Genomic DNA, 20,153 nt, shown 5'->3' on the forward strand with positions numbered 1-20,153 from the left:
GAAACAAAGATAAAGCTTTTAGATCTGAATTTATATTTTAACAAACATACCAGTAGGAATACAAAGGGTTCCATCAAATTCACCTTCATCTTAACTGCGGATCAGGAGAGAAAGAAGGTTCTTCATTTTCTCTAATCTTTACAGATGACAGTTGTGGATTATAACAAAGACATGAAAGGGAACAAAAAGCTTTTTAATGTAGTTTTGGGTTGTTTTCTTCCCTTTGCATTTTTAATACAAAATGGAGCAGTGAAAATCAAACAAAAATATGTTAAATTTTATGCATCTCACTGTTTCCCTCATAGATCACATTAAAGCACAACACTAACAAGTAAAGGCACTTCGAGACTCCAGGGACTGTTCATTTTCTTTCTTGCCTTTGAAAACTGACTGTCATTTAAAGAATGCTGCCATTTCTGCAAATACTTCACGCAGCAATTTGCTTTCATTTCTCCCTGACTTTGCTTTCTTACAGAGTATGGACAAATTGCTCTCAAACGAAGGGTCAGTTTGTGATCCACACATTATTTACATCACGAACAGATCTTGCATAACTCCCCCAAATCAGATATTGTGTGGATTTTAAGAGTGTCCTCGTGTTAAAGTGAATTTTAGCCTGCCCGTATACCTACGCGGAAGAATCCACTCATACACTTCACTCCGGCTGACTTTCTGTAAGGCATTTTAGTTTGTTTACACGTCAGTTCCCCAGCTGTAAAAAATAGCTAAACAGGCTTCCTTGACAAAATGTTTAGGATCTATTGACAACAGATGGAACAGAAAAGCTGACTGTTTCCCTTCTTTGTTAGTGAAGAGCAGAATGCCTAAGAATAACTCTTAATCCCAAATTATAATATAAATAATACAGATAGCCAAGAATATTTTTTTCTTTATATACATTCATCGACTCAAAAAAAAAAAAAAGGAAGCTTTGTTGCAAAGCTTAGTTTTCAGGGAAAAGGGATGGATACAACACTATGCTTTGCCTTCTGGGGTGTCACTGATCTCTCAGTCGCGGACGCCAAGGAGATCAAAACAACTAAGTGACCCAGCCTTACAAATGCACGTTTCCTTGGATGAAAGACTTATTTTTTTGCAGAGGGAAACACAACCTCTCCTCACGGTGCAACTTTCAATGTTATTTTTTGTGCATGAGTGCCTGAAGAACCCTTGCCCCCACACACCAGTTAACCCTCCCGGTGCATTAATGGCGTTTCCTCTGATGTCGGGAAGCATCTCGAGTCACGGCTGTTCATTTTTTATTCATTTGTCCATATGTCTTACACTTCATCTTCTGCTACACTACTTTACTTTTCCTGAGTTTGGCTGCATTTGTAACATCAATAACAAATGTATGTGATACACATAGGGATTTTTTTTGTTGTTTTGCATCCCTACCGACATGGAGTGCACTGAGCTTGCAATGCACCACGGGAGTTGTAAAGGTTCACATCTCCACAGGAGACAAGACCTATTTCTAAGCATGTTTAAATTGCAGTCTTTGCTTAAAAAAAAAGCCCTGCACACTCTGTATTAATGCACACAGGACATAGCTCACAAGAGAAATCAGCAAGCAGGCATAATATATGATGAGATGACATCTTAAAAACAACTGTAAATATGGATTTGCTGTTCGTCTCCTGAACTACATTAAAATAAAAGCACTTAACAGTTTCTCATTATAAATTCTCTTTGCTCCGTTAAACCCTAGTGGTTTAGAAGTTAAATGTTTCCAGAATCAGCCTGAGTACCTATAAATATACAGGCACCCCCAGAATAGTGAGGCACATCGTTGTCACCCAGATGCAGCACCATGTTTTGATGCCGTGACCTTCACCGCTTCACGGTCCCATCACCCAAAGGCACCGTGGCTCCAGGGTAGGTCTGAGTTGACTTCTGGGGATGATTCGCTGAGAGATGTTCTTGCCGAGGACATAGACTGTGAGAAGACAAGGAGGTCCAGTTGCTGAAGGATGGTGCTGGAGCTCACACGGCAATGGAGTAAGGCAAAGCCCCCGGTGTTGCTACCTAACCGAACTTTTTGGAGTCCTAGTTTCTCATCTGAAGAGTTGGGACATGCCCTCACCACTTGTAATGGATTCAATGGTGAGACTGGATTAAAAATTACAGGTTAGGTTGTATTTATTTGAAATGTAGATGTGTAGGACCCCACTCTGTCCCTCGTCCCTCACATCTCTGTGAAGCAGCTGGGCAGAGCTGTGCTCCTGAGGGACAATTTTCAATTAAATATAGGAAATATTTTAAGTGTGTCTATGTATTAACATACCTTTATTATTTGTGCTACAGGAGTGCCCGGAGGTTTGAGATGAGATTGGGGTTTCATTGTCTGCTTAACGTAGAAACATATTGTAAGACTCTACTTGAAAGAGCTTATAGACAAAAAAATAAAGGAAATAGGAAAAAAAAAAAAAAAGTTAATACCTTAGGGCTGAAGACACAAAAAAACCCAGTGACTTGTCCATCATTTCTTGAGAAGTTTGTGACATACTGCAGATGTAAATTCAAGTTTCTGCTCTTCTCTAGATTTGCTCTCAAAACAGATGTTTTTCTTTAAAGAGAGCTTTAACAAGAGGGATTTTTCCTGAGCCAAAATTTTCAGATTTTGATGCCTCGATCAGCCACGTACGTTGCTTTTTCGGATCCTAAACAGGAGCAATTGATTTTCAGGAGATTCTCGTACTCCTGATGCTCCAAAACCATGTTTGTTTGCTGTCTTTGTTAAAACTTTGGATAAAACCTTTTGACATGGAAAAAAAAATGTGCCAAATTTTAAAAACTTACATTTTGTGCTCTTCATTCACAAAGATGATACTAGGCCCGTCCTTTGTAACCTTAGAAGATGCTTTCTTGGATTTTACAGCTTTTGGTGAATTTAACTTAACTGAATGAAGCTCTTTGTTATTATGGATTGTTAGTTTACCAGAAGATGTCAATATATGCTAATTCTGTTGTGTTAGAGCAAAGATAATTCGCTGGTAGGTCTCTTATTTTACTGAAAGCTCTCTATCACCCACTGTAGCCTTTCTGATAGTGACTCGTTTCCAAATTGCCTGATGCATTCGATGAAATGACATCACAGAAATCATCCCCTCATCCACCACTGAAATGCAGCTATTGCTGGTGTACCAAGTGCCTAGAAGGAATAAAATAAAACTGGTTTTCTCCAGCTGACAGCATAGGAGAAACTTGTTTGGAGAATTTCACCATGATAGCCTATGCTAGTGGAATATTTATGGTTAAATTTACTAATTTGATTAAAAGATTTTTTTTTTTTTAAATGTGGATATAATTTCCCTAGATTGTGCTAAAATCTGCTTCTAAGCTTTGCTCTCCAGGGCAAGTGTATGTTGTCCAAGAGGTGGAATGCATCACTTACTGTTTCTTTTAATGGAATTTAATCTGCTAGCCATTAGGTGCTCGTGGATATTTGTAAAATCAACGCCCAGGCACCTTTCTTTTTGGGTGCTGGGGTACAGTCTGTTCCTTGAGGGTAGTTTCTACACAGAGGAGGCCAAATCCCCCCCTGGGCTTCCGACCCTCAGGCAAGACATTGCTGATGCTCTAACATCAGCTGATGCTCTAACGTGCAGCTCTCAAAGCACAAATTTATTTAGTAGTCTGCTAAATGCAGAATGTTTTCTCCAGGCACCCTCCCTCGTGAAGAGATTCCTGTGAATCGGCAGCAAAACCCCTCAGATTCCCTCTTGAGCTGTGTCACACAGCAGGATCTCCAGCAGCAACTCCACCTGCTTTGGGCTTCTTTGGTGTGGCGCCACGAGATGAAAACTTGATTGTAAACTGGTTTTTGGGCTTCTTAAGGCACATAGGGTGGCTTCCATCTTTCTGGGAACATTGCCCAGCCCTGACAGTCTGGAAAACCACAGCCCTGGCTGCAACCCTCCTTTTCAAGTCCAGTACACTACAACTGACCGTGATATTGGAAGTGCTTTGCTTTCTTGATTTCTCAGAATTCAATAACCTTCATCTGCAGATTTTATACTTCAATTTGACATTTGGCCTATAGATAGATTACCTTTTCCTGGCAATAAAGTAATGTTACTAGGTCTAGGAACTGATACTGGTGCAACAGTGTAATGTTTTCACACATGCAGACAGGAGTAAACGAGGCCATTCTCTGGTTGCTTTTTTGAGATAATTGTGAATGATGGTTTCTCTGCCCTTTAGAGGGTCTTTCAGCATCGGTGACAATGGCAGCACACACCATAGACATCGTTTTCTTGAAGACCTTTTCTCTTTGGAGGGCATTTCCTACAGGAGTTACTCTGCTTACACCAAAATCTAGTATTTGTGTTTCCACCCCTTCCATTGCTAATAAAGGGGAGGCACTGTGCTTTTGGTGTAGCAAATTGTGAGAGTAACAGAGAAGACAGAAGGGTCCTACGTCACCAGCTGGCTTAGAACCTCCTCCTCAGCTCGGCATCAAAGTCAAGTTCCTGCTCTCACCATGTTTGCGTGAGCAGGTATTAATTATCGCAGAATGACTTAGGTTGGAAGGGATCCTTCAAGTCATATGGTCCAGGTCTTGGTTCAAGCAGGGCCAGCTTTGAAGGTAGCTCTGGGTCACACCAGCATCATCTCCAGCTGACTTCTGAGCACCTTCAAGGGTGGGTGTTCCACCAGCCTCTGCCTTGGTGCTTGACAATCCTCATATTTATTTTTTTCCTAATAACTAAAAGGAATTTCTCCAGCTGCAATTACCACCCTGTCTTTTTACTGCAGGATATCGCCAGACGCCATCTGCTTTGACAAGATGTCTTTGTTTCCACTTCATCTACAGGGAGGCCGTAGCTCCTCATGATGGATACCTTACTACTGTCTCTGCCATCCCAAGGGTAGACTTCTGTAGCCTACAGTTAAAAACAGCTTAGTAATGGGGGGGAAAAAAAAAAAAAAAAGGGCACAAAAGATGCTTTGGTTAGGATCAGGAAAGGCATCGACAAAGATGTTGGGAGATTATTGAACATAGAACTTAATTGCTATTTTATTGGTTGCATTGCATTAGAAGAAATTCAGATGTTTTTAAGTGCGAGACAGAGGCTCTGAGTAGTATGATGGGATTGAGCAACGTTTTCATGGTGATCAGCAGACCCCATCTTCGCTTCGGCTCTCCCAGGGTAGCGATCTGCAGGTCCCTCATGTCAGGTAATTGTTAAAATGGGAAGCGAGAAGAGGACTTGCGAATGAATTTTTATTCAGGAGAGAAAGGTGCTGATCTGGAAAATCTGTGAGTGCACTATCCTCTTTCCAACACTGTAGTTTAAGGCAAGGAGCTTTCCTTGGATTGGAGTTCACATCTAGTTGTCAAGTGTTTATTTTACATTCATAGTTTAAAGAGAAAATTAAATTATACATGAAAACGCCGCATTTGTCAAAAGACCCCGTGTAATGGCTGTAGAGATGTCACAATTTTACCCTCTTAAAGAAGAAAATAACTGTGGTATCTTGAATGAGTTGGTATTTGTTGATTATTTTCTTTTCAGTACCGTCATCTGTCAGTAGAAGGAATTGATTTTGTCCATGCTTAGTTTGAGCTTCTTGTCTTTTTGTTGTTGTTGTTGTTGTTTTAAGTTGAACTGCAGAGCACAACTTTATTTCCAGAGCGTGTTCCACACCAACACTGACATGGGGATTCTTGGTTGATGCTCTAATTAAAGCTGAATTCTTTGCTCAGCTTCTTCAAAGGCAAGAAGAGATTTCTTTTGCCAGGGTGAAAAAAAAAAAAAAAAAAAAAAAAAAAGCATATAATTCTTTCCTGCTCCAGAATACCAAATCCAAATGGTAACTTCATTGTTACAGAGTGATGAATGGGAGTTGGTAGAGAAAAAAATTAGAATTTACCTCTGAATTCTTGCAACTACACTGCAATTGTCATCTCTAAAGCCCCCGTTTCTCTCTTTCTTTGCGTTGTTTCTGCCAGGAGCACTAACGACCCTTCTGTTCCATTAGCTGCTGCACATATTAGTAGGTTTACACTAAACAGCTTTCCTCATTTGAACTCCCCACTCGTCGATGGCATTTTACCAAAAAGAGCACCAGAACGACCCTGTAAGTATTATTAATATACAATGCAGTTCAAAAAGCAACTGCCTGCCACATGGCAATATTAATACTTTTTCACTTTTTCATTGTGTTGGACTAAACTGAACTCTGATACTGTGTTCAAACACTGTACCGTGGCAAATTACCTTCCTCCCTCTTATCTAAGAGGAGACTCAAGCAATTATTTATTGCTCCAGTTAGCAGCAGCTCAAATTAACCACCTGAATTTTTCATGTTTTTAACAGAAAGCTACAGATCGCATCCTCATCGCAATCTTAGCTCATTTTTGCAAATGTAACTTTACTCAGCCTAGTTATAAACATAAATCATATGTCAGTCTGTTCAATTTATAAAATTTGATGGACTATATATTGTGCTATATGGGCAGTTGTAATGAAGTATGCGCTATAGAGTCTCCATTTTTAAATTTTCCATGAGCTTATCACATTTTTCTACCTACTTTATCAATTTCTGTGAGTATATTTTTCATGATCAAATTAATAATAAATCACTCATTTTGCTTATTCATCATTGGGAATTCACAATTTATTTTGATTAGACGTGACAGCTCTATGGGGTTTGGGGGGGTTTGACAGTAATTTCTAGAATCAGGTTTCTCAAGTAATGTTTCACATTTCAAAAATCAGTGTTCGGGGTGACATTTTTTTCTCATTAATGTCTCGTTATTTAAAATTAAGCCAAGTGAAGTCCGGACATCTGTGCTCTGGACATAATCAGTGGAGATACGTACTGAACCTTAGAGGCTGATTCATCTTATCTTTCTTAAATACCTGTCTCAGCATGGGATGAATTATTCGACAGAGGTGCTTGACTCTTCAGTCACTATAGGGACAGCCCTTAAAACCAAACCACGTGACTAATTTACAGAAAGAAATGAGATTAATGCACTATTTGTCTCTATATGTCCACTTCAATATAGCCACCGAGCTGGGAATAACAAATACCTGGTACGTCTCAAAGTCCTAAAACTTCAATTTTTGTTATTCTTCCCAGTGTTTCCCAAAGTCTGCGCTAGTGAATGGTCTGTATTAACCCCTTGCAGCACTCTGCCAGGCATCTTTCAAAACTCTTAAAAAGGCACAACAGCTGGGACATGGGTAAAAAGAAGAGGTGGAGTCGGACTAGACTCTGCATCTGAATTTCTTTCTTCTGCAGAAAATACTGAATGTGACATTATTCAACTCTCAGCTAAATAATGACTTCGTGTCTCAATAAATAAATCTTTGTGTGGAATCTGGAGAGTTACAACACTTAGTTAAATTAGAAATTAAACGTAGTATGCTAATATAGAGTGGAAATCATATGAAAATATATACTATATCTCTGTGAACACAAAATAATTTCCTTGTGACTAATGATATTACGGTGAGTACCAACTGAATTAATAACCGTACGATACTTAGTGCAGGGAGTTATTAATGCACCAGTCATTCATTTGGCAATTTTTAAAGTTTAGTTCTTTTGCAATAGAAGCACAGAAGTCACCTGAATATTAAACAAATGTGTCACTGTTTCTTCTGGACATAAAATTAAGTACGAAATATGTGTGTGGAAAAGATATTAGTAACAATATGCAATAAGTACTTAAAGATTATTTACTCATTTCAGATTCACTGTAATAGTATTAATCATGCTGAGCTGATTTGGTGTTAATGTAGATGAAATATGTAATTCTGCAGCCGGTCTTTTGCAATGTCTCATTAATAAATGTCTCCTCACATAGAAACATTTGTTATTTTTTGGTAAAGATCTTTGAGGAGGCAGTTCCCATCTTTAGCAGGTGTATGAGCACCCAGTGTATTCAGCTGCAATTTTTTTCTGTACAAATAGAATTAACAGCTGAAAAAAAAATAATAAGGGGAGGTGGGGGATGAAGCAATTCACATGGAAAAATCAGGAAAATGCATTGTCTTGTTTTTCTCGGAAAACAGTCGCAAAAAAACGACATGGAACTTGACAGGGTCATTTCACTTTGTTTTCATTTAGGGATATATTTAGAGTAACCCTGTGGTAAACTAGAATACACAAACCAGGGCAGCACATCCGTGCACCCCGAAGTTAATTCCCATGTGTTATTTGTGGTCTGCCACCTCCTTCGTATTTACATCATAGCGTGAGGTGTTCTCAGCGAGATAAAAAGTGGTAAAATGGCGGTTACCGAGATAATTCTGACATCAAGAAATTAGGGAGGGAGGCTTTTTGCTCAGCATCCAGAAAGCAGGTCACAGGGTGGCATGAACTGCTCTGGGCTGGGTCCAGGAGCACCAGTTGCCCCCCAGCAGCGCTGGGAGAGCTGGACGCCGTCGGTTCGCTGGTAGGAATCTCAGGATCCCAAGGCAACACGTTGCTGGTGACCCTCAACCATCTCATCCCCGGGATGGCAACGCATCCTCCCCTCCCGGGAACCGGCCCCCCACGGCATCCCTCGCCTCCAGGTAGCACCGCACGTCGCACCGCGTCCGAGGCTCCCTCTGCTTGGGTGATGCATAAAGTTGGTTCCAGCTTTCTTTTGCAGGCAAAGCTGCAGGTGATTTAAAGGAGAACTTGATGGAGGTAGGACCAGGAGATTGAGATAAATAAAGCCTTTGGAAGAGAAACAAAAATGATGGGCAGACATTGTGCTCATCGCTTACTTGCTTAACTATTTTCTTTTTTCTTTATATTTCAGGAAAGCGCTTGTCCGTTCTGCATCCCAGATCTGACTTTAACAGTCTGTGCTTTGTTTTGCCTTCTTTGTTTCCTCCTGCAGAGCCAAGTTCCCATTACGTGATTTCCTTAAAGGCCTTTAACAACGCAGGCGAGGGGGTGCCTCTGTACGAAAGCGCGACCACCAGGTCGATGACAGGTGAGTTGCAAATCCCAGCTCGTAACGTGCTTCCCATCAGTGAACATTCGCCTTACAAAGGTGCACACTAGGCAAAATGGTTTGGTCAAGGCAATGGAAGAAAAGAGCTCTTCAACCTCCAGGTCCCTGCTAGAATAAATCAGCTTCATTTTCCGCTTTATTTTAACTACACAGATAGAATGATTTATTTACGCTTTTCCAGAAATTGGCTGTATAAATTCAATGGGATGTTCACAAGTGCTTGCTCTTCGGTGCGGGTTGGCTTGGGAGAAGCATGACTCCCAAACAATTTAAATATTTAAAGATCAGGGCAGAATAGTGGTGAATAGCTTAGCTGAATTAAGCCCAGATGAAATTATTTTTGTTTCCTTCATTTTTAAAGCAGTTTAAATTAAAATGAATTAGTTAAAAACACACTGTCATCATGCCCTTCTACAAAAGCGTGTAGAGGGGTTGTGAAAGGTGAAGGAACGTACTGATGAGATTTTCCTGGCAGGATAAGGCTCACAAAAGGGATTACCCAGTGGTAATGGAGCAGGGTGCTTTTAGGCAGCTATTTTTCACCGATGCGTTGTTGGGATGCTGGCAAAGTTATAAGCTCAGAATTATTCTTGTGTAGCACTGCCGTCCAGACTGCCTCGTGGTTTTTCTGCAATCACTGGTGTGTGGGTGGGACTGCTGAGGGGTTAAAAGAGCAGAATGGAGAAAAAAGACAAAAAGAAAAATGTTTTTCCTCTGGAGCGACACCATCATTTGGTGAAGTTTTCACTCGCGTTTCACCCATGGTATTGAGAGCTGCCTGGAAGGGGAGCTGCGTCACTGAGAGCAAACCCGATCACTGACGCTGGCCTGGGTGGACCACGAGGAATAAACCAACCAAATGGCACTTCTGTGGCTCTACAAGGAAAAACAGCTTTTATCCATATGGTTTTGTGAAGTATTCCCATAAGAAATCTTGGAAAGTCGGAAGGAGAAAAAAAAAAAAAGAGATTAATTACACAATCAAGGGCAACCGTAACAAGCTACATTAGGTATACTAAGTGTCAGGGAACTTCTGGCTCAAAATTATTAATCTTTCTTCTTGTCTGGAGTCTACAGAGGTCATTCTTGCTGAGTGTGTGTCTTGTAAAATCTTTTTCAGTGAGTTTGCCTCAGGATCCATATATACTTTTATTTTCAAGTTTTTTGTTCCCTGTTGATTCTATTTAAAAATCACCCGGCTGGCCTGTGGGATTTGATTTTATGTCTGTATATAACCTCTCATAAACGAAACTATATCCAGGTATAAAAAAAGGTAATTCAGGCTTGGGCTCTGACCCAATGATCATCTGCGAGTCCACCTCGGAGCTTCTCTCTTATTGCTGAGAGACGTCCGTACCCGGAGCTTCCCACCACCTCCCACCCATGGGATGCAGCCGCTGAAAGGAGCCTGTGGCCTGGATCGTTCCTGGAGGAACATCTCAAAAAAAAAGCTTTTAGCAAAGCAGGAAAGCACAGGAGCTGTGTTCCCCAAGCAACGGATGAGCTGACGCACCCTGGACACCAAAGAAAACTGTGTCTTTGTGTACACATTTAGCATATACGTAGACATACTTTGGTGTGCATATGGTGTGGAAACTAAAGTTATAGAACATGCAAAACAACTCCAAAGAGAGCAAGAAACTATTTTCTGGCAAGAGATTACAATTTCCAAATGACAGATGTCCACACATAAATAATAGCAACTGAAACTTTGGTGGGAAATGGTGCAGTATTTAGGCACCTACTTTCAGCCACCGGTGGATTATAGACATTTCCCTCTTCCTCAGGTCAGTGGGGACGTGTTTCAGAAACTGAATTTTCTTGATTGATCAACTCTGACCGTTTATTTTGCTAAACCCAGCCTCTCTTCATAATCTCCTCTACAGCAGGACTTCAGTTTTCAGTATGGGAAAGAAAAAGAGAAAGGAAGTGCAGTGTTTGCTAAAATATCAACTCATCTCCAGTCACGTCAACATCCATCATAAATTTGTAAAAAAACCCAGCAGAAACACATATTGCTCACCTTCCAAAGTTTACAGCCAATTCTTTTGGAAAACTTCAGGAAAAGAAACTGTTGACTTTCAATTTGCAGAAGTTTTATTCACCAGGTTGGGGCGAAAAAGAGATTCAGCTGCCTGTTCCTCCCCGTGTGGATTGTGTGCTTGAGTTTTGGGTCACTAAAAAAACAACCAGGTTGTTTCATTTCCTTCAACACTCATATTCAAGCTTCTTAGAAAGCACCTTTTGATGAAAGAAGCGACACAAGAAGCAGGTTGAACCTAATGGCTTATCATCCATTTTGAACATCCTTGTCTCCTCTGTTTTTCCTTCGGAAGGCTGCGACTTCCCGAGGTTCTGAATAAGAATTACAAAACCATAAAACGGGAGTGATCAAAGAATGTCAGGAGCTGGAATTGCACATGGAGCAGACAAACTGTAGCAACTGTCAGTGATGAAATATTACAGTCATTTATGCTTTGATTAATTAATTAGCACATTCTTTTAGGGGAAAAAAAAAAAAAAAACAAACAGCAGCTCTTGGTGTGCTTTTGCTGCACTTTACCCACTGCATTTTGAAATTGTGCTTAGAAAAATCGCAACTGGTAAATAACGAGTCAGTAAGTAGAGCTTTAAAAGATAGGCCAGAAGTTGACTGGGTACTTCAACAAGGGCAGAGGTATTTAAACCGAGTGTGAACGGTCTCTGGTTCCCACGTGGGTGCCATCACCCTGCACCCCCAGAGAAGCCAAGAGAGGGTGAATGTCATTGGTGCCAAACTGAATGCTGGTCAGGAGAGAAATTCCAGAATTTTCCAGAATTTTCCTCTGGCGTGTGCATGGTGCTCAGCGTCTTGCTCCCCAAAGACCACCCGATCACAGACACACGGGAGAGGAACTTGTTCCTGGAGGAAGAAGCCCACTTGAAGATAATCCACATCTCCATGCCTGGATATGCACGTTTAACACGCTGACAGTATTAAACCAACAATTGCAAGATCTTCACTTCAACGGTGAAATTGTTATATTCTGTTTTGCCTAATAAATGTTTAAGCAGCTCCTTTCAAGAGCCTAAAACAACAAAAGGGCCTCAAAGAGGCTGCCAAGAGAGAAAAGCATAGGTAGCTCCTACACGTGAGAGTATGTCGTGTCTATAAATCAGGTTGGAGGATGACACACTCTCCACTTTGTAGGTGTTTCCAATAATGTGTCGTTGAAGTGCTTCAATTTTTTAAGAAAATGTAAGTCATTTTAAGGAGAGGCACTGTGCGTTGACTTCATCTCGCGTGAAGAAAACACAGCATACCTGGAAGTACTTAAGTCGTGAAAAGTCGCGCTTAGTGCTGGTTAGTTTTGTTGTAGTGATGTAACTGAAATGTTGCCGATGCGTTCTCATTTTGCATTAATGCCTTTCTTTCTGTTCTCCTCATGTTCCTCCTCCTCATTAATGCCATGCATTTAACCCATTGTGCTGTGTGCCCCTTGGTGGCTGTTTGTGTTTTGGTTTGTTTTGTTTTGTTTTTCTGTTTAACTTACCTACTCCTTTATTTTGGAATGCTCATTTGGTGATGTATGGACCCAGACCCCATTGATCCATTAGAAGTTGATTTTTATCCTTTGCTTGATGATTTCCCTACCTCAGTCCCAGATATCTCCACCCCCATGCTCCCACCAGTAGGTGTCCAGGCTGTTGCACTTACGCATGATGCAGTGAGGGTCATCTGGGCAGACAACTCTGTCCCAAAGAACCAAAAGACTACGGAGGTTCGCTTCTACACGGTCCGATGGAGAACGAGCTATTCAACAAGTGCTAAGTACAAGGTGAAATTTTAACACGTTATGAATTTATGAGCTATTCCATCTGTTCATATTTCATTTGCAAAGACTCCGAATTGGCTTTTATCAACTTCCCTCAACCAAAATTCCCATTTCAATCAAAAGGAAACTTGCCTCGGTAACTACTGCTTCTTAGAAACCTGTGTGTTTAGTTGGATGACAATGCCATATTTTAATTCCACGTGCCAACTGTTGACAGTTTTGATCTTTAATCGTTACCGATCAGATATAAATGAGTCACAGATTTGGTAGCACGGTAGTGTAGCGTGAATAGGAAGAAATACCAATTGCAAACCCACCCACACCGTATGGCAATTCCACCCATCCATATTACGTATTCTCAAATAGCAAAAACTGAAGGTTAGTTTATGAGAAAACTCAACTTGAATGGATATGACAGCAGCATTCTACTTTCTGTCTGAGAACTTCTTTTTCAAGCCCTAACGAAAGCAGTACCAAAATCCGTGTGGTACAGCAAAGAGATACGGTGGGACAGGGAATGGGAAGGAACAAGCACAGCCTTTAGGCTTTTTTGTTTGCTTGTTTTTGAACAATAAGCTCTCTTTCCCCACTATTGTCAGCTTATATATTGCATCTCATATAACATCCACCTTCCCCATGACGAGCATGTCCTTCCTCCCGTGCCCTACCATAATAGTTGTTTTCGCTTGCCTAAAGGATCATATTGATCCATAGTGAATTGTTTGCTATGGATGTATTTTTATACTGCGAGTGGATGCCTCATTTTTTTACTGTTCTCTGTCCTAACAAAAGCAGCCTCGTACAAGTCATTTTTACAAGGACTGTGGAGCAGGCCGTGCTCTATCCACCACCGAGGCTCCTCTGATTAGAGCCTGAGTGATGTGTCTAAATACAAGTTGGCCTTTCTAAACCCCAGACAATGTCTCTCCACCTCTTTCAGGGTTGGGGTACACATATCCTACAGACTCTTAATCTCGAGATCTTTCCCAGGTAATTTTTGGAAGAGGTGGGAATGACGGTGGAGAAGCTCTTGCCTTCGGTCCCTTTGCTGAGTGGGATTTTTCAGCTCTCCCCCTGACACAAGTCCATCAGAATTTGGCCCGCTGGCTCTCGGCTGAGTCCACGTGCCGCTGCAAACTATCCGTTTCAGTTGCATTACTCCTGATTTATGTTCACACCAGCTGAGAGGAGGCTCGGGTCAGCTGCCTTTTTGCTGCAGGTGCTGACCCACTGTAAAGCTTTTAAATAATAACACAACTTTACAAGGTATAAAAGGCCATACCTTGTTTTTACATCTACTGCCGTACTTCTGGCAACCTCGGATGCTGACATGATGATCTGCAAAATTAGACACAATTTTTTTATGCTCATGCAGTTGTACCAAGCTCTTAGGTAATTAAGGGTGTCAAAACGATGCGTTGTAACGTTTGAATGCCCTGCCTTGATCTGATTTCTGTTTAGAGATGGATTTCCATGCCCAACAAAATGAGTATAGGAGAGGGAAGTCCCAGTCTGCAGCCTTAGTGATGAGAGCAAAGCTCCAGAAAACACAGTGTTTGTTTCTCCGCTCGCAATCAATCATAATATTTTCTCTAGTTTCCCAATGCATGTACTGAGCTGCATGTGGTGGAAAACGGTGGGTGACAAGCAAAAATCATCCAAAATAGCCTTATTAATGCGCCGTGCGGGAGAAGCACGTCCTGCTCGGAGATGTTGAGCTCACTGGCTTTCTGCTGGTGGATGTCTCTCCGAGAGCCACCACGCAGGGCTCCGGGAGCCGTGGAGGAGCGGGAGACTGAAAAGGAAAGGAGCAAGAGTGAAATTCCTTTTTTTTGCCACCATCTCTAGTTTGGCCAGTCTGTGGGTAATGTGAGGAGCCGGTCTGATTCATTTATTCCAGTTCAATCACCCAGAAGCAGAAACAATCCAAAATGCTTTCAAGGGGGTCTGTTTTCTTGAAATAACCATATTTTTTCAAGGAAGCAAGATAAAACCTATTATGTTACTCTTTGAAAACAGTGGGGAAAACTTCCTTTTTCTACAGAAGGTGTTGGATCAGGCTCACAAATAAGTTCCCAAAGCACTTGCCTGTGCATTGGCGTTGAATTTCCAAGTCTTTTGAGATTTTCCCATTGAAGTCTCCCATTGCTTCAAAACAGTGTATCATATCTAATATAATGAAGGGTTTAACCTTTCCCGTTGATGTTGGGAGTTTATAAATTTAACTTTGCCCTGCCAACTTGACTTTGTACAAACTGTCCCAAACAGACATGGCATGATGTTACTAAAGGTACTTGCTGCAGTTACACCCCCTTCATCCCAATGCGATACTGACCTCAAGGGTGTTTCAACTTTTAAAATGCTAATATTTAGCACTGAGAAAAACAGTGAGAGAAAACCACTCGTCTGGAGACAAATAACTTTCTTTTTACAAAAAAGAACCCCATGTCTTTATGTTCTGCTAAAAACTATTTTGTCCAGGAATAGGTTCAAAGCCTATTGGTTTTTCCATGTGAATTTTTCCTGATCATGTCTAATATCCGAGGACTTCCATAGTGATATTTATCAGATTTAGTTACCCTCAGTCATGCTGAGGAGTATTTTGTGCCGTAAATAATTTCATTTCTTCCAAAATCTTTTCTGAGGGAGAAAATTATTATTCCCTATATTGAAATCCAGCCTTCAGTCAAAGAATAATTTGTATAAACTCTAGCAGGTAGATTTTGCCCTCTCTGGCAAGTGGCCAGGTAGTTTATGAACACATAGGTTATAAGTGATGTCTTTGCTTCAAGAAGATTTTTTATAGAGGGGGAGTCTCTGCTGGAGTAAACCCCTAGTACAGAGAAGTTGCGAAAGTGCTAATTTCCAAGAACTAGGAGTTTTAATTGAGTATGAAAATGATAAAATGTGGTATTGCCTTAAGTCTTCCTATTAAGTAGCATGCAAAACATCTGTCAGAGCACTTGTGATAAAGCAGCGTACCATGTAGGCATACGTAGCCCATTCATTAATGTCTCTGCGAAGTAAATTTCTCCCACTCCCCCTTGAATATTACTGCTTTATTCTGCGACATGCTGGAAACCTGATGTCCCATTTTTAGTAAAGGTTGATTTATTTTTGAATCATCTGACCGTTAGCATCTCAGTGGCGTTACTGATGGATGCCAGCAAGATGTCTTGGGTGAACCACTTCCCAAATGTGAACCTCAGGGGAGTCTTCTGATGCAAAGTCATACCCGTTGTCTTTACTCAGTAAACTTTAGTCCGTAGGTGTATAAACACATAAACGTGTGCACCAGGTTTACGCACTGGCCTGTAAGTTGTTGACGCCGGAGGATTGCACACCAGGCTCTGTAGTTTGAAAAGCGTGGGAATTGATTTTATTCACTTGTCACCAATTTGTCCGATAATTTTCTTCTCACTTGTCTCCGTTGATACAAGCGCCGTTTAGCTCGAATTGTTCCTTACTGCAGGCCAGGGTAAAAAGCTAAATCAGCTAAAAATAAATGAACAATTTAATATTCACATCAATATCAATATGTTTAGTTGTTTAAACATATCACAGTGAGGCAGATCGATAATATGTTATAACATATTGTATTTAACCAAGCAAAAGTGTGTTTTATGGACACAAAAATGCATCTTTATGCAGGTGTTCTGGCTCATATTTCAATCTCTATCATAAATACATGTTAACCCCAGGAACTGGGAAGTCTTAGTCAGGACCATTCTAGGGGTAGAAAAGCTTTCTGAGACTCCACTAAAAATCAGTAGATATTAAAAACTTTTTTATTTGAAGGAACCCATCAAAGAGGCTGGAAATGAGTGTTTAAATTATGGAAATGTTTCTATTTTTTTTTTTTTGTCCTTCTATGGGCATTGATGAAGGCCATAGGGTTAGCTTCCAATTTACATTTGAAAAAAAAAAATGCATGGCAAATTGCTTTGTCTGGGAAAAGAGAAAGAGAAAGCATCGCAATAATTTATCTAACTGCCTACGGTACTAAAAATACTCCTGTTAAGGTGCTCAGTAGCAGTAGAGCTATTTTGCTTGAAAAAGGAATCTATTGTGACTGTGTTTTGCTTGGCTACCAGCAAAGAGTGGCTTTAAAGACATCCTCCCCTCGGTCTCTTTGCAGTCGGCAGATACGACCGCTCTGAGTCACACCGTGATCGGTCTGAAGCCCAACACCATGTACGAGTTCTCCGTCATGGTCACCAAAGGTCGGCGGTCCAGCACCTGGAGCATGACCGCGCACGCCACCACCTACGAAGCAGGTACGGCAAGAGCTGCTGGAAAGGCTTTCTTTGGGTTTTTGTCATCAAAAGCCTTGTTCAGGCTCATCCTAACTGCATAAACCGTCAGTTTATGTACAAAATTAACTATTTCTTCACTTTTTTTCACGGGTAGCAAAGCGAAGCAGCCGTTCTACTGACCTCTGGTGTCGCTGCAAGAAGTTAGGTGATGATAGTACGTGTGTGTAATCCTTTGCCCCATAATATAATATCTGTGACTTTTAATGCTGATTTAAAATAGTTTTCACTTTTCAAAGAAACCCAAGATCAGGTGAGAACAATTATTCTCTCATTAGTAGATAACGATTTTGCTTCTCTAAAATTTTGGCTTACAAAGTTCCATGTGGTTTTGTCTCAAGTTCATGACTTCCCATCTTATCCACTTAGTAAAAAGGACTCAGTGATGCTTCTAACTAATGCACGTCCTTCTTAACTCAAGGGCTTGACTCACAGGTCTCTTCATAATATTCTGTGGACGTATTTTAGCTGTTTGCTGTGCACTGTGCTAGTGACCAATGCCTCAGTCCAAGCCAAGACCTACAGTCACAGTTACAGCGACTGAAACCGTGCGTGCAAAATTAGAGACAGGGAAAAAAAGTAATAGTCAAGTGAGCAGTCTTTTCAGCTTGTGCATTATTTATTGTAAAGACACAATTATCTACCCTGTGTGAAATGTTGACTTATATAAATTCCCTGCTGACAGTTTGGTAAGGCAGCTCTTCTATGCTCAGTGTTCTTATACACCTGTATTTCATTTCCAGCAAGCAGCCATTAATATTAACAATATGCTTATAATAAATTGTTGTGTCTGCCCCCTCCCTGGAAGGGTTCAAGGCCAGGTTGGCCAGGGCTTGGAGCAACCTGGGCTAGTGGAAGGTGTCCCTGCCCGTGGGAGGGGGGTTGGAACTAGATGACCTTTAAGATCCCTTCCAACCCAAACCAGTCTGTGATTCTAGGATTCTGAGATACACTCTGAAGACTTAATTTAGCTGCTCTTCTCAAGAATTTGAGCGGTCTTTTCCAAGCAGGAAGCTATGACCTGAAAGATACTTCAGATTCTGAAGGAGACTAAATGCAGTTTTGATAACAGACACCAGATACAACCCTAGTTCAGTGGGATAAAAACATTGGAGAAGGGATGGAGACGTAGCGATCTCTATAGATAAGAACGTCCTCTCTAAAATGTAATTGTTTAGTTCTCTTTTGTGTGCCTTCCGTTAACCACAGTAGGGAAATAGTACGCCCAGGCTTTACTTCTAGTTATCAGGTAGGCGTTAATGGCAGCACGAATCCTGATCCCTAGGCTGTCTTTAAACAAGGGCAGGGTCTTCCACTAAATCTGTATTTCTTTTAGAATAAAGTATTGAGTCCCTCTCTTGAAACTCCCAAGGAGATTTCCTTTTAAATAGCTCCACTGAACTGCATGAGGCTGTATACTGCAGAACCACTAGATTTTCCCCCTTCTTTACAATTGCCTATATTTCTTGCTACAGTCCCTTGTCCGTAGATAAGAACGTCTGTGGTTTTGCTTAAGATATTTTTCTTCTTCGTCTGTTGTCGACAGCAATATGTACATTTGGACACCAATGTAGTGCAGGCGCTATATTTTCCCAAGGGTGACTGGTGGCCTTGAAAACACTCTAGGTGCCATTCCAAATTGGTTTCTACCAGCAGATACCACATGTAGTCTGCTGGTAAATATTGATTTGTTGTGTTTTTTTAAATGAAAACCACAGTACATGCCAGTTAATTAACAAAGGGAAAATAAGAGGGAATATATGTGTCCTTAGATTTTCCCATGTGATTGCAATGCAATTATCTGAGCTTGATGGAGCAGCTCTGTTAATTAAGGGCATCGTGCACTGCTGATCTTTATTGCCTATTTTGTACCCATTCCGCATGTTGAATTTCCCGTAATGATATTAAAGAACGTACATATCAGCATCGATACAGAATTCACTGGAGATTACTACCATGGCTAGGGAGAGTTGTTATGCCCATAATTCAAAAGCAACTTTCAGAGCCAAGTTCCATCCCCAGATCTGCCTACACAAGTCTTGCTGATATGAGGGGTGTTAATGAGCGCTAAGGGAAACATCTAAAGCTTTGCTTTTTCGCATGGTATCTTCTGTTCACAATCTGCTGAAAGCGGAGCTCAACTTCAGCCGCTCAGCGGGACTCATGTGGCAGTCACCAGCGTGGAAAGCCTATGTTACATGAGGGGGCTTACCAGCCTTACTAGTTTAACCTCACAAAAGATAGAAAGTCTCAGAAGGGAAAGGGTTAGGTCATGAAAACATGGCAAAAGGGTTAATATCAGAGAACAGAAAATAGCGTTGAAGATAAAGATGCTGTTTGCAGACAGAGAGGTGGGCGCACTTTGGTGGAAATACAGTCGTTTATGTGAAGTTGGAGAATAATTACAAGATAGGCTCAGCCAAAGTAAAGAGAGGGGAAATTCTACTTTTAAAATCAAGTGTGATTCGTTTACAAAAAGGGTTATCACTTGCAGTTCCCTGAAACAGCAAGGCAGCCCAAGATGTTTGTTCTAGTAGACTGTTTTTTAAACTGATGGGCCAGTGTCCCAAGTTGGCTACAAGCTGAGTAGCTTCTAAATGCCACACAAGACTCTTGAGAAATAATAAGAATAAGCAATAATGACAATAACAACGTCAACGTGGGGGCTCACGTCGTGCTGGGCATTGCTGAAGATTAAGAGACTTCTCAAAGATCTGGGAGCTTGTGTGGTGGCTTGCCTACTCTAGGCTAAGAAAGATGCTTCCAGCAGGAGCAGCTAATGTGAACTAAAGACTAAAGAAGACTGAAGTGAAACACTGTGAGTCCTGGTGGTGCTGGCTCTGGACATATCAGACTGAACGTGTTGTTCCTGCAAATGTAGCAAAGAAATAATCCACCATAAATCTACCACAAAGAGCACGAGCTGGCGAGTGGTCACCTACTTAGGAATGTAACAACGGTAACAGAAACTTTTGTTGTCTGTGTGCAGATTTCGTGGTTGCTTTCTGGATCCCGCTTTTGAAAAGTTCAACTGATGCGAATACCATGAGACCATCT

The 20,153-nt window shown here is 41.1% G+C and overlaps 1 protein-coding gene across 1 annotated transcript in view; it reads left to right on the forward strand.

Moving 5' to 3' along the window:
- Positions 1–20,153, forward strand: part of DCC (DCC netrin 1 receptor) — a 641,274-nt gene that overhangs the window by 556,904 nt on the left and 64,217 nt on the right. The window contains exons 16-18 of the mRNA XM_074856359.1: positions 8,852–8,947; positions 12,548–12,786; positions 16,922–17,060. Of these exons, the coding sequence (XP_074712460.1) occupies positions 8,852–8,947; positions 12,548–12,786; positions 16,922–17,060 (474 nt within the window). The remainder of the gene's footprint in view (positions 1–8,851; positions 8,948–12,547; positions 12,787–16,921; positions 17,061–20,153) is intronic.

Source organism: Strix uralensis, chromosome Z, assembly GCF_047716275.1.
Source record: "Strix uralensis isolate ZFMK-TIS-50842 chromosome Z, bStrUra1, whole genome shotgun sequence".
In the NCBI taxonomy this organism is placed as follows: Eukaryota; Metazoa; Chordata; class Aves; order Strigiformes; family Strigidae; genus Strix; species Strix uralensis.